Below are 13,056 nucleotides of genomic sequence, written 5' to 3'. Positions count from 1 at the left end.
GGTTTCAGGTCAAATACAATACACTGCGGTATACAAATATAATTAATGGCCTCGCATAATTCTTTTTTTTCGTCTTAATGAATACAAATACGCAATAGAAATATATGATTTTGTTTAAAAAGACAATGTCCATGAAATAAAAAGATGCACGAGGTATTTTATTTGACTGTGTCATGCGTGCGTGTTGATGCAAAATAAGTGGATGATGTTCGACAAAATAGGGTTTTCGTTTTAAATAGCGTGTCATTTAATGACGCTAGCAGGATGTATTTTTTACGATACCAGCGATGGCATAGACAGATCCAGTGGTACGAAGCAGTGTTGTAAAAAATACTGGTTGATATATTTAAATACGTCATAGGAAATGATTTTAATCCGTTCTGGCGGGTCAACCTGGCACTCGGCTCGTATCTCGCATTATTCGATTTGCTCGCTCTCGCGCTCATCAATCTACAACATGTCGAGCGGATACGAATGGGCCAACTCGGCGGAAGCCTTCCTTGCCGCGACGAGCGGCCGCCGTGGGTACTCTGCCATGAGCTTTTACCCGCCGATGCAGCAGCAGCACCCGATCCAGTGCATGCCGCAGGCAATGACGCCGACCTCGATCGACTCGTACGACATGGAGATCGTCGTCGCGGACGCCAATGGCCCCATGGTGCAGCTCGTGACCAAGCGCAAGTTCGGCCACGACAACGAGGACATGCTCTTCAAGCGCCAGCGCCTCCAGTGGTAGACGAGCCGCCGCATCCCGCTTGCCCTCTGTGCGCATCCAGGATCCATCGGTCATGCTCCTCGACACTCTTGCGATACGAACTATTTATGCATAACCTGTACTCTAAAGGAAGCACGCTTTGGATCTTCACACTTGATGCCCAACCTTGGATGGGATCGCGAGACCGGACAGATTGTGCGCTGGATTGATGCGGTGACATGCTGGTTCTATCGGATAGCAAACCCGCTGGTCATGAAGGTATCGACGAGCACTGGTCCGGCGACGCACAGCAAGAGGTATGGCCCACCGTGGTAGGAAGCCTCGTGTTCCCGCCGACGCAGCCTGTCGCGGCCCAAGATTTCAAATCGTGAGCTGTTTCGACTTTGTTCCAATCACCACGTTTCGCAGCGTGGATTGGCTCAAAATGTCGCGGTGCTGATTGGCTACATAAACAAGCTATGTGGCCAATCCGATGCACGTAAATGTTTCTGCAAATGGCCAATCCCCATCGTGCGTGCACTGATTTTCAACCACTCCTAACAGTTTGAATTTTGTCCAATCCGGTACGAGCAACCTCTACACGAAGCTTGGGTGCGCGTGGTAAAAAATATGCTGAAATAAAATACAGCATCGACCTGGTCTTTTAATGCGACAACGGTATCTTTCCAAGTAAAGCTTCTAGAAATACCCCATCAATTAAAAAAGGTTTCTAGAAGATTTTTAAACCGCTACCGCCAGTGCCGGTATGTAACTCTTCCTGCCACTGATTACGGAGGGTTTGCCAGCATTGACGTGCTTGCGTATTCAGCAATTCGACACAAGGGACGCACCCGGACGCGACCCCGCACAACGATGGAGACGATCCAGCAAAACGAAACGACGATGCCCTACTACAGCCAGAGCCCCCACGCGATGCTCAGCTCCTTTGTGACCCTCGGCGACGACGACGAGACGCGCGATATTCTGCAGGTACGTACCGTGCTCCATGACGCTAACGGTCTCCTCATCGTCGCACGGTAGGAGTTGATGTTCCGGAAGCCGCTCACGATTCGCGTCCCGACGCCGCTTTTGACGCTGGCACGCGAGAAGGATCTCTCATGCATTCTCGAGGAAGACGAGTAAGAGGCCGAGAAGAAGAGTAGTCGATAGTCATATAAGTATAAAGTCCCATCTTGGGATTCGAGCAGTTTGGTGCAAAGTCAGTCGTGGAGCGCGGATTTCAGGGAATCAAAGCAGACAAAGGAGACCAACCGAAAGGCCTCGATGCACCCTGCACCGACGGTAGTAGTCATTTGGTGGCGGCTATCACTTTCAAATCCAAAAAGCCTTCGCTTCCGAGCCCAGCGAAGTGAAAACAAGCAGGCGACCCGAAAGGTCCCGACTTCAACCAACATTCCCGAAATACCTGTCAAATATGATGTGATGCCACGTGGAGAACCTCTGTATATGAATACTCTCGGCTCGGCGTGATCGGAAGCGCATAGAATCGCCCGAATTGTCCATGTGCAATTTCGATGATTGCGCTAGTTGTGTGCGTGACGACATTCTTTCCTCGTCGACCAACTCTTTGGGCCAGTCAGTGGATGCCTCCTCGACACAGCGCTGGAGGTCCGCGGTTCAAACCTCGTTGGCCAAGGTCTCTTCTCTTCCCTTTTTCCAATTGTACTGGAATATAAGAGGATCGTGTCAGTGGTAGCCCGTCTAAAATACGCGATCTTTCAACTGGCCGACGTCCAAAGCGCATGCGCGGCATGAAAAAGGACAGTTCTGCGGTGCGGTTCGTCGCGTCGTTTGCGCGGGAACCGTTCAAAATACGTTGAAAGGGCACGATTGGGTGCGCTGATTGGTGCATTCGAAGGATCCAAGTGCCACCGGATCACGCGGCAAGCGACTTCGCCCCTGTCGCCGTCCATTCAATGGTGCGTATGACGCTTGCATTGGTCTCGATCCCCCATCGCCGGCGAGTTGGTGCATCATTGAAACTCAACGGGCCGTTTTGACGTTCAGAATGGCCGCCACTTGATGTTTGTATGGTCCAATCCATGCATTTTCGCGCCCGACCTCAAAATCGCCGGTGCCACCCAGCAGCAGCAGCATGGCGTCGATGCTGCACGTCGCATCAAGCTCGATCAACCCGTACATCACATGCACGCTATGCAACGGCTACTTCCGCCAGCCCTACACAGTGCGCGAATGCATCCACACGTGTGCGTACGGTAGGCCATCGCCGGCGAAGCTCATGGACCCACCTGTAGTCTGCAAGAGCTGCATCTTCAAGCACATTGTGACCCAAGACAAGCGCGCTTGCCCCGTGTGCGAAGGCCCGTTTGGCACGTATCCGCTCTCGGGCACGAAGCGCAAGCCGCCAGAGATTGTGTACGTCGGCGACTTTCTTCGATTTGTTGCCAACTCATGCGCTGTCCTATAGCCAAGACCACGCGATGGAAGGCCTCGTCAAGAAGCTCCTCTCCAAGCTCGACGTCCAGGACGCGCAGGATGGTATGCATGCGACGACGCTCTGCATCTTCTGATGCAGTGCTAGAGGTGGCCTTCTATGCCAAGCATGACATTCCACACAAGTCGAGCGCCACTCCCGGGTCGTCCCAGCGCGAGGTCAAGTATAAGAAACTCAAGGGCAAGCAGCTCCACGTGGTGCTGCGCCCGATGCTCGAGTGCGTCCACGTCCCATACGATGCAATGGACTGTCCCTTGTCCTAGGTCGCTCGGTCCACCCGACGGCGGCGACGAGTCGGCGCCGTTGCGACGAAAGCACTTTACGTACCTCTGGCAACTTACCGAGCGATACCGCGTACACCCATGCATTTTCAGCAGTGAGCGACCTCGTCATGCCCCTTTAGATTTTTGACGTCAAGATTCTCATCCGCAAGATGTTGCGGCTGCGCGGGCGGCTGGTCGAGCCGCAGGATCTCGAAGTGCACTGCGCGGGCCAGCTCCTTGGCAAAGAGCACACGCTCATCTTCATTCAAAAAGCCATGTGGAAGAAGGAAGGGCCCATCACGCTCGAGTACCGACGCGTCAATCGGTCGCCGACGTGAGCCCAATGTGAATGTCGTTGTGTGCCTCCAATATGACGGAGCTTTGAAACACGTCCGCTCCATTTCGCACTACAACCGCTATAGCGACCACCATCTCTGCCCTTTGAGTCGTCGTCTTCGCATCGCTAGAGTCGGCCGATCGAGCGCTACAAGCACGTTGCGCAGGCAAACCAATGGTCGTGTTCATGGTATAGAAAAAGCAACACCTCCGCCCGTGCGACCAAGCGCTGGCTTCACCGCACGCGGCCTGACGATGCCTGGACGCGGCAGAGCGGGCAAGTCGTTTGTCGCTCAAGCCAGGGAGCCACGCAGTCTTCGTGGAGCTCGTGGCCGCACGGCAGCTGCAGTCGGCGCATCCCCCGAGCATACCACGGGTTGTCGATCCACTTGGGGTCCAGTGGGTCGAGGCAGATTGCACAGGCGTCCTTGCAACCGGCAGCAGAGGCAGTGTGAACGCTGTCTCGGGTGGGCGTGTCGTCAAAGAAGGCCTCGATCACCGCAGCGATACCGTCCGTGGCCGGGAGGCGTCGGCGCAGGAGCAGCAGGGGCGCCATGAGATCGCGGAACCCGCGTTGCCGCTCGAGGCGAATGAGCACGTCGTCGTGCCCGAGGTAGCGCTGCGGAAAGGCCGTGTCCAGTACGGGCTGCAAAAGGGCGCGGATGGCCGGTGGCGCCCGCGCATAGCGCCGACGCAGTGCCTTTCGGAGCGCGTAAAACTGCGAGTAGCGCTTCTTGAGGACGAAAAACTCCGTGACGTCGACGACAACGAGCGTGTAGAGCGTGTACTTGGGCAACGCCGTGTACGAGATGCGGCGGACACACGCGGTTGGCGCCAAGTACGCGTCGCGGGCCATGACCAGTGGCCGAGGTACCCGACGCTCGTACCCGACGCTTCCGTCCAAGCAGCCGTACGTCCACGCGAGCGGGTGGAGCGTCAAGGTCGTCGCCATGGGAGGCCAATTCAACAGTGTGCACTTGGGAGGCCGCTTCTTCGATATCGAAGGTCCAGCATGTTGGCTGCCAACGTCACCGTTGCCGTAGGACAATGTTGTCACGGCTAAGTATAGACACCCAGTCCCGAGCGTCAGCCCCCACCAGACTCGAGCGAGCTCGAGGCAACGACTTCTTGTGTTCAAGTTTCTACTGCATTCTTGCCAGCTCAACCTGAGCATGCAGAGGACGAGTATATTTCAATGCTGATGAAAGCGGTTCTTGAGTTGGGCAAGGTATTGGGACCAGGAAAGGCCGAGTTGCCAGCGACCTTCGGAGACGCGCCGACGCCAAGGGTAGAAACTTTTGTACCGTGACTACCCTCGAGCAATGCACGCCGGGCCTCGTGATTCAAGCACAAGACAAGTTGAAGGACTTGAAGACAACGTCACCGCCAACGAGTTGCATCATATAAAGGCATGCCTGCAAGTTTGATACCGAATCGTCAATAGGACCGAGCGGCTCATCTGCCGGCGTCTCCATGAAAGCGCTCCAACGTCCGAGAGACCTCGTGAGCCTTTAAAGAGGAACGCTACACTGTGCATTGACATTATTCAACAAGATAATTGTACAAGAAAAGGCGAGAACGACACCACGGAACACGACTAGGCACGGGCTTGGTACACGACGAGCTGGCGGCAGATGGGGCACGACTGGTGCAGCTCAAGCCATGAAAACACGCAGTGTTCGTGGAACGCGTGCTTGCACGGCAAGGTGACGCTGGTCGCTGCCTCGTCGTTCTCGTCCTCGGACGCGAATTCGCAGAGGCAAATCGCGCATCCTTCGTCGTCGTCACTGTCACCGCTATCGTCTTCGACTGCGAGCTCGGTGCCGGCGCGGGACATGCGGGGCAGTGGCGACAAACAGCGGGCTTCGTGCGTCTGACGGTGCTTGGGCACTTCAAGGAACGCATTGACAAGCTCAAAGATCGCGGTTGTCGCATCTTGGGCGCGCAAGTGCCAGCGGAGGGCGACGAGGACCTCGGTGAAGCGTGCAAGGCCGACGCGGCGCTCGGCGCGGATGGCGTCCGTGTCAATGCGCAAATGCTTCTTTGGAAACGGCGTCGCCAAGAAGGTTTGCACGATCGGCGCCGTCTTCTTGTGCTTGGCCGACGTTGCCCAGAGCGACGGCGCGAGCGCCTTGCGTAGCGGCTTGTAGAGGCGGTGGAACTCCGAGTAGCGCTTTTGGAGCATCCACTTTGTGCTACCCCACGTAATGTGCACCGAGTACGTTGTGAAGGGCTCGGAAAAGGTGAATTCGTTGTAGCAGCCGCAGACGCTGGCGCTTGTGATGGCGACCTTGATGCTGTTGTTGTCGTCGTGCAGCATGAGGTAGTACGACGAAGAGGCAGTAGGCAGCAGGCGAGGAGGGAAGTACTCGGCAGAAGGAAAATGGGAACCACGGCCAAGTCTTCGATCTGTGATTTCGCCGGAGTGACAGGGCGCGAAAGATTCGGACACCATCGTGTTTGAATCTCCCGCGATCTTTCGCTGACGTAAAAAAGCCAATCAGAGCGCGCGGCAGTTGACGCACTCGCAAAGCCATGTGCCCGCACCATAGATCAGACGCCGACAGTTGAAGTTGCAACGCTTTGGATGCCATTCTGGTAGCTCATTCTGGTCCTTGTCGCCGTACGCATTCAGATCGACAATGCTGACCGATGCGATGCGCTTGCGATGCCATTGCTGCTTCATGGACTCGACTACTGATAACGTGCGGCAGACTACACCGTGTACAGTCCACAACTGGAGGCGTACCACATCCAGCAACAAGTCAAAAGAGCGTGTACCCACATCTAGTGCGCACTGAACGCAAGCAAATGACCCTTCGTTCCAGATCTTCCCAATGGCATTTTCGAGTACGAGGGAATCTCCAGAGACGCTCACGCCATGTGGCAAAGACATGGTTCGCCAAGCCGTTCCAAGGTGTCGTTCTTGGTGCAGCTCCATCGTACCGGTATAAATACATGTATGCTACAAAATCTCAACTTATACAGGTGGGTGCCTTGACTTGAGAGCACGAATGCTCGACCTACCACGACGGAACCGAAGAATGCAGGTGACGTCATGTGTAAGTGTTTGCATAGCCGCAATCCTAGCTGGACTATATACCGGTACCCGCCTCCTGGTGCAGCAATATGGCTTGTGCTGACTGGCATCGACGCCCGACCGAAGATCATCGTCTGGTCGTGTGAGTCATTCCGGGTGGCAGATTCTTAGCAATCTTGACGGGTTCTTTACGCGCGTTATAGACAATGCAGTTGTTGACATCAAAGCGCTTGATTGAAAAAAGCATTAGAAAACATTCGAGCGGAACCGGTATCCGTATTCCGGATACGAGACCACATCTGGGCGCTTGACAGGAGCACGCCACCACAATCACACGGATCAGACGGCAAGTTAAGCAAACTCATGCGTTGTCGTCCTCGCCGGCACCGACAGCATGTCCTGCAACGCGAGAATTTCCATTTTGTGCATGTTGCTCGCCGTTTTCGGCCATTTCGCAAGCACGAGCTTGGTGCTTTGTTGCAGCGTGTACTACACGAGTACTCATGTTTTGCGCTTGCCCGCCCATTCGTCGGAACTGTTTCCAAGTGAGGTGCCTACGTGTACTTTTGGCTCGTTGCGTGCGAGGCCACTTTGATCGAAGAGTGCTCTGCAGTAGCGAAATACCAATGGCAAAGACATGGCTTTGCTTTGACATGTGGGATATATCACGCATTGCAGCGACGCATGCTTGATGGCGAACCAACGACTCTGTTCTCAGTTGCTACTGGTGTCTTTTTCTCGCTGCTGGTGCATTCGCTTGCCGTCAATTTGATATGCCTCCCATTCCACTCCACTACGTATCACATTTATGGAAGGCGTACCTCACACTGCATGGGAGGCTCGCACCTGCTAGACCCAGCTGCCGTAGTATTCTCGTCTCGAGTAGCACGCCAGACTCTGATCGGCGGAACTGGTTCGCTTCGTGCCCGAGCCATCTCTCGTCGCTCTTCAACGCCCACGGAATGCTGCGTTGTTGGTGGTGATGGTGCGTGGTTTCTCGCGCGGCTTGTCGCGGATGTCCTTACAAGCCTTTGTCCACCAGTCGTCGTTGCCATTCCGTTGCGGAGACTATGCGTCAAGCCATGGCGAGGAGGCTGCGTGCCCCTTTCCTCAGGTTCAACGATCCACAGACCAGATGGCAACCCTCCGCAACCAAAAACGAGAAAAAGAACCCGACAGTCTTTTCGTATACGGTATACTCTGGCTCAATATAGGGCACCCTCGCAGCGCAACGTCGCAGCATTTTTTCTTTTGCACCGCAATGGCCGCATCCGCCCACCTCCTTCCGCAGACAACCCTCGACCGCACTCGCTTTGACGAGGCGGCGCGCGCGCTCAAGGTTTTCCCCAGCGCGATGAACGTTGTCTCGCCGGCCAGCGGCCCCTTTGTCATCTACACGTTCATCGTCTCGTGCCCGACGACCAAGACGTGGTGGGTCGTCACGAAGCGGTACTCGGAATTTCTCGCGCTTCGCCGCACGCTCGTAGCGCTTGCCAAGCGCGCGTGCGACGATGTCCGCATCGTTCTCCGTGCGGTGCACGCGCCGACATTTCCCAAGAAACACCCGCTGACACCGATCCACAACGCCGGCAAGATCCTCGAACGCTTGACGCTCTTCAAGCAGTACACGGCGATGCTTGTGTCCTTGCGCGAGGCCTGTGTGTTGCGCGCACTGCAGCTGGCGCCGTCGGCCGGAAAAGACAGCCTTCTCGAGCTCTACGACCTCGTGCAAGATTTCCTGAGCATCCCCGAGGCGCTGCGCCGCGACGAGCTTCGCCGCACGATCGCCCTCGTGTCCCCCGAATCGTCGTCGGTAACGGAGGAGGACACGGAATGTGACTGTGAAGAGGCATGTGCCATCTGCCTCTGCGACTACGAGCATGGCGTAACGAAGCTCCAAATGCCGTGCAAGCACGTCTTCCACCAAGAGTGCGTAGTCCGGTGGCTCGAAAAGTCCGCGACCTGCCCGTTGTGCCGCCAAGACGCGACGCAAGGGTACCTGTTCTAAGCGGCCTTTCGTCGTCTTGATTCTATTCGTCCTATTTACTAAACTGTTAATTATACTGATTGGAAGACGTCATTCGGAGCATAAGCAGGATGATGTGATGGTCGATGCGTTGATGTCCTCTTCTTGCCTCGGACTGTCGTGCATCAGTGGTCGTGCATGTTGTAGAAGTGGATAATGCTTGATGGCACATCACATGGCGTTGCCGAAGGAGCTGGAAAGCAAGACGATTGCTTGTTCCTGCGTAGCCATTCGCACCCTTGGAGCGGTGCGTATGAGTGAAGGTTGCCGCTTGGTTGTTTTGACGCGGCCAGAGGTGCCATGCGTTAGCTCGTGTGCACAGAGATGGTTCCAGGTGCTTGCACTTGGCGCGCCACAAGAAACGCCTTCGCCCGCGGTAAAGTGATCCCGTCCACATGAGGTCAGATCAGAACCCAGCTGCCTGCAACGTCAAGGACCAACGGCCAATTGCATCCATCGACTAGCAAAATGGCGGCGCCTCATTGGCGCCTGCGGTCGCCACCCAGAAATTTCTGGTTCGCAGGCCGCTTCCCTTCAAATCGTCTGGTGCATGTGGTCCTTTGGCAACTTTGGCAACCAAAATAAAGAAGCGCACTGCGTTTCAGTATGTCAATACAAACAACAAGATACAACCACAGCATGTCGCAACGGACTTCGACGCATTTGATTGGCGCATTCCGCTAGTATATCGTTCGGTACCCGTAACGTCCGGTCCACATTGCCGTTTGATTGGCTACCGTAGAATTCGGCTGCATAGCGCAGCTGCCTTGGACGATGTGGCAGAGGGCCTCGGCGCCGTTGATTTCGTCATTTTCCAATTTGCCTTCGACTGCAGACGCCAGCGACACCCGGAGCTTAGCTTCCACCCCAAACCTTACAACCCCCCAACGCCGCATGGACCACTCTGCCCGACATGAACATTACCTCGCTTTGCCACGATCTCGCCGCCCATGAGCACGACGCCTCGATCGAGCGCCTCAAGACGGCGCACGAACACGATATGAAACAAGTCAAGGTGCACTCGAGCGCCATGAACGTTGCCTTCCACGGCAGCGGCCCCTTTACCATCTACACGATGATCGTCACGTGCCCCGGCACCAAGACATGGTGGGTCCTCAAGAAGCGCTACTCGCAGTTCTTCTCGGTCCGCAAGCAGCTACTCCGCCACTTGAAGGCGTGCAACAACAGCCGCTTCGCCGCCCTCGCCGACATTCTCGCGCCCGCGCTCGAGATGGACTTTCCCAAGAAGCACATGCTCGTTAGCATCGACAACAAGGCCGTCATCAAGGAGCGCAAGACGCAGTTCCAGCGCTTCACGGCTGCTCTCATCGCTCTCCGCGCCTCGTGCATCCTCGCGTCGCTCGACGCTGACCGCACGGACGCGCAACTCGCCAAGCTGGACGCAGTCTTTGACCTGCTCCAGGAGTTTCTCGAAATCCCGTCGACGCACGACCCGCTCGCGGGCTCGTCGCCGACCTCGGACCGCTGCAGCGAGACGTCCAACGACTCGAGCTGCGACTCGTGCTCGATCTGCCTCAACGACTTCCAGGCATCCGGTGCGACGTACCACTACCAAACCCCCAAGCACAACGCGGCGCCGGCCAAGAAGGTCCGGTTCGCCCTCGACGACGACGACGACGACGCTAAAGCCGCCGACGAAGAAGAAACGGTGCTCAAGCTTCCTTGCAACCACTACTTTCACGAAGAGTGCGTCATGTACTGGATCGAACAAAAGAACTCGTGCCCGCTCTGCCGCGCCGACGCCTTTGAAGGTGTCATGGTCTAAGCAATATATAAATGAACGTGTTTCGCGTTATCTTCGTTTTTAGAGTTCGCATACGTAGAGACTAGCAATCTCCTTCTTCATTCGTTCGCCGGGCCGTGGCTGCGCAGGCGGCGGCGCGGGGGCTCGTCTTGCTCTTCTATGGTCGTCCAGGGGCGCTTGTGGCCGCGGTTGAGGCCCATGACGACTCGCTGTGTAAAGGCCTTCACGCAGTGTGTTGAGGTCCTCGAGAGACGCCAGCGACTGAGGCGGCGTCAACGACTGGAGGTCGCGGTGCAGGACGATCGGCAACGCGATCTTGGTGTGGCCCGAAAACGGGGCGCCTCGGGAGCGGCAAAGAAGCGGGCGGCGGCAATGTTGGCAGGGACGTCTTCACTCATGCGCAGCACGTGTCCCAGCAGGCGCCAGCGCTGGCGGGCGACGATCTCGCTCAGCGGGACGCTGTTGCAGCGGTCGTAGAGCGCGACGTCGCCGAGCTTGTTCGGGTGAAAGATACCTAAAAGGCGGCGCAGCTGCCGGCGATGGAAGCTGTCAAGGTCCGCCAGACTCGTTGGCGTCAGGGCCCACGTGCCACAGTTGTACGAAAAGCCCGGGAGCTCGCACAGTAGCAAACTTCGTCATCGTCGAGGAAGCCCCGAAGGACCGTGAGAAGCTTCGCGCGGTCGATCGTGTCGAACGCGCGTGAGAAGTCGATACCTAGGATAGAGAACTGCTCTTCGTATTGGCGGATCCGGGCGACGCACCACTTGTGTGGCCATACGACGTCGGCCGTGCTGCGTCCAGGGCGAAAGCCGCTCTGATACGCGCCAATCTGCTCGTCGAGCTTCGGCTGGATCCGCTTGAGCACCATCACAGAGACGGCTTTGCGGATGCAGTTGAGCAAAACGATCGGGCGGAGGCTCGAGCACACGCCTTGGGGCTTGTTGGGCTTGGGCAGGCAGATCAGTGTCCCGTCGCCGAGCTGAATCGGCTGTCCTTTGGCAAAACCGTCGTTGAGCAGCTGTCCGAGGGGCGCGGTGATGAGGTCGGCGGCGGCCTTGAGGACTTCGGCCGGCATGGTGTCTGGGCCGCAGGCGCAGTTGTTGCGGAGCTTCTTGATCGCGTCGTAGAGTTCGTCAGGCGTAATGGGCTGGTCGAGCGGTCGGACAGTCGTGTCGTGCTGTACGGTGGCGTTGGTCGAGCTGGCGAACTGGGCCTGGAAGTGAGCGGTCACATGCTTGGCTGTCTCCTTCGTGTCCATAATGATGTGGTCGTGCTGGTCCTTGAGGCGAAACTTGGACGTGGGGCGCCGGAGCGTGGCCTGGACGGCTGCGAACATCTGCGAGGTAGGGCTCAAGGCTTCGATCTCTTTGACGAGGGCGTCGGCTTCCGCGTTGGCCAAGTCGCGGCAGCGCATGTGGATCCTATGCATGACTAGGTTGCGTTCGATACGGAGGTCTCGGGTAGCGGCGGGGTCGGCGGTCTTCATGTTGTCGATGCGTAAGCGCAGCGCCTTCTGGTCACGAGCCAGAGACGCCAAGGTTGCGTCGTCGTACCTGTAGCGGCTCTTGGTCTCAATGTGGCCGAGCGTCGTGCCGGCGGCAGATACCAAGGCGGCGAGAAGCTCGCGCCACGACGTGTCGGGGGGCTCTTCGGCGGCGTCGTACGGCGGCAGGATCGCAGAACGCGGACAGAGTGGTTTCGTCCTTGAGCTTGGCGACGTCGAGCTTCTTGTATCTAGTGCACCTGAACGTTGTCGCGTAGACCTTCTGCCCGAGCGCCTGAAACAACTTGAAGTCGGCCGTCACGAGCTTGTGGTCGGAGGACATCTGGAGGCCGCCCCACTGCTGTGCACGTCGAGATACGACTCGACCATGGCGCGTGGGAAGGCCTCGTTGGCTTCGCGCTGGCCGAGCTTGGCGTTGAAGTCGCCGCCGATGACCGTGATGTCACGCGGAGGCAGCGCTTTGAGCACGCGATCCGGATCGTCGTAGAAGCGGTCACTTTCAGCCAGCGGCCGTCCCATGTGCGGCGCGTTGACCGAGAGTACGTTGAGACATGTGTACCTGGAAACCCTGAGCTTAAGGAGCGCGATGCGAATCGTGGCTGCTAAGACACGTACGACCTTCGACGAAGCCGACGCCGTGCCATCGCGACGGCTTAGGCAGGGCGTAGATGACGTACTCCTTGGACTTGCCGATGCGTTTCTCGAGGCCTGTAACTAGGTGCGTCTCTTGGAGACACAGAACCGAGATGTGGCAACGGGCGAGATTGAGAGCGAGATCCTTTTGCGTTGCCTCCAAGGCGAGAGACTGACAGTTGAGCGTGGCGAGGCGCAGGCGCGGGAACCGGGAGCGAGGAAAAGGGGAGATTGCTAGTCTCGCAAAGGACTGACACAAGCGGTCGACGACAGGGTCGACCGCCTGTGAGGAGAGACGCCCCATCATCGATGCGACGCC

At 57.0% G+C, this 13,056-nt stretch overlaps 7 protein-coding genes across 7 annotated transcripts; 5 read left to right on the top strand and 2 right to left on the bottom strand.

Annotated features, from left to right (window-relative positions):
- Positions 1-535: 535 nt before the first annotated feature.
- On the top strand, positions 536-1,086 carry SPRG_12578 (hypothetical protein; the record flags this gene model as incomplete). The annotated part of the gene is made up of 2 exons (XM_012351324.1): positions 536-732; positions 954-1,086. The coding sequence occupies 2 exons, from the start codon at positions 536-538 to the stop codon at positions 1,084-1,086; spliced, it is 330 nt and encodes a 109-aa protein (XP_012206714.1).
- A 435-nt stretch (positions 1,087-1,521) lies between these two features.
- On the top strand, positions 1,522-1,900 carry SPRG_12577 (hypothetical protein). Its single transcript, XM_012351323.1, has 2 exons — positions 1,522-1,684; positions 1,736-1,900. The coding sequence occupies exons 1-2, from the start codon at positions 1,568-1,570 to the stop codon at positions 1,835-1,837; spliced, it is 219 nt and encodes a 72-aa protein (XP_012206713.1). The 5' UTR covers positions 1,522-1,567; the 3' UTR covers positions 1,838-1,900.
- An 858-nt stretch (positions 1,901-2,758) lies between these two features.
- Positions 2,759-3,856, top strand: SPRG_12576 (hypothetical protein). The gene is made up of 6 exons (XM_012351322.1): positions 2,759-2,922; positions 2,971-3,091; positions 3,144-3,214; positions 3,258-3,387; positions 3,434-3,524; positions 3,574-3,856. The coding sequence occupies exons 1-6, from the start codon at positions 2,811-2,813 to the stop codon at positions 3,769-3,771; spliced, it is 723 nt and encodes a 240-aa protein (XP_012206712.1). The 5' UTR covers positions 2,759-2,810; the 3' UTR covers positions 3,772-3,856.
- A 148-nt stretch (positions 3,857-4,004) lies between these two features.
- Positions 4,005-4,771, bottom strand: SPRG_12575 (hypothetical protein; the record flags this gene model as incomplete). Its single annotated transcript, XM_012351321.1, has 1 exon — positions 4,005-4,771. Exon 1 carries the CDS (start codon positions 4,719-4,721, stop codon positions 4,005-4,007), a length of 717 nt encoding a protein of 238 aa, XP_012206711.1. The 5' UTR covers positions 4,722-4,771.
- Positions 4,772-5,285: 514 nt separating this feature from the next.
- On the bottom strand, positions 5,286-6,138 carry SPRG_12574 (hypothetical protein). Its single transcript, XM_012351320.1, has one exon. The coding sequence runs from the start codon at positions 6,087-6,089 to the stop codon at positions 5,367-5,369; it is 723 nt and encodes a 240-aa protein (XP_012206710.1). The 5' UTR covers positions 6,090-6,138; the 3' UTR covers positions 5,286-5,366.
- A 1,932-nt stretch (positions 6,139-8,070) lies between these two features.
- SPRG_12573 (hypothetical protein) lies at positions 8,071-8,881 on the top strand (the record flags this gene model as incomplete). The annotated part of the gene is made up of 1 exon (XM_012351319.1): positions 8,071-8,881. One exon carries the CDS (start codon positions 8,071-8,073, stop codon positions 8,815-8,817), a length of 747 nt encoding a protein of 248 aa, XP_012206709.1. The 3' UTR covers positions 8,818-8,881.
- A 770-nt stretch (positions 8,882-9,651) lies between these two features.
- Positions 9,652-10,641, top strand: SPRG_12572 (hypothetical protein). Its single transcript, XM_012351318.1, has one exon. The coding sequence runs from the start codon at positions 9,749-9,751 to the stop codon at positions 10,619-10,621; it is 873 nt and encodes a 290-aa protein (XP_012206708.1). The 5' UTR covers positions 9,652-9,748; the 3' UTR covers positions 10,622-10,641.
- The last annotated feature ends 2,415 nt before the right edge of the window (positions 10,642-13,056 follow it).

The sequence above is a fragment of the Saprolegnia parasitica genome, assembly GCF_000151545.1.
Source record: "Saprolegnia parasitica CBS 223.65 unplaced genomic scaffold supercont2.78, whole genome shotgun sequence".
Lineage (NCBI taxonomy): Eukaryota > Oomycota > Saprolegniomycetes > Saprolegniales > Saprolegniaceae > Saprolegnia > Saprolegnia parasitica.
Note: the sequence above shows the minus strand (reverse complement) of the source record. Positions and strands in the feature narration are given on the sequence as shown.

What these genes read in the sequence shown, in the direction of transcription:
- SPRG_12577 (XM_012351323.1), top strand. Translation starts at nt 1,568, where the DNA reads ATGGAGACGATCCAGCAAAACGAAACGACGATGCCCTACTACAGCCAG. An exon ending in AGACGCGCGATATTCTGCAG is followed by an intron (nt 1,685 to 1,735) that starts GTACGTACCGTG and finishes GTCGCACGGTAG; the next exon opens with GAGTTGATGTTCCGGAAGCC.
- SPRG_12576 (XM_012351322.1), top strand. Translation starts at nt 2,811, where the DNA reads ATGGCGTCGATGCTGCACGTCGCATCAAGCTCGATCAACCCGTACATC. An exon ending in CGCAAGCCGCCAGAGATTGT is followed by an intron (nt 3,092 to 3,143) that starts GTACGTCGGCGA and finishes GCTGTCCTATAG; the next exon opens with CCAAGACCACGCGATGGAAG. An exon ending in AACTTACCGAGCGATACCGC is followed by an intron (nt 3,525 to 3,573) that starts GTACACCCATGC and finishes ATGCCCCTTTAG; the next exon opens with ATTTTTGACGTCAAGATTCT.
- SPRG_12574 (XM_012351320.1), bottom strand. Translation starts at nt 6,089, where the DNA reads ATGCTGCACGACGACAACAACAGCATCAAGGTCGCCATCACAAGCGCC.
- SPRG_12572 (XM_012351318.1), top strand. Translation starts at nt 9,749, where the DNA reads ATGAACATTACCTCGCTTTGCCACGATCTCGCCGCCCATGAGCACGAC.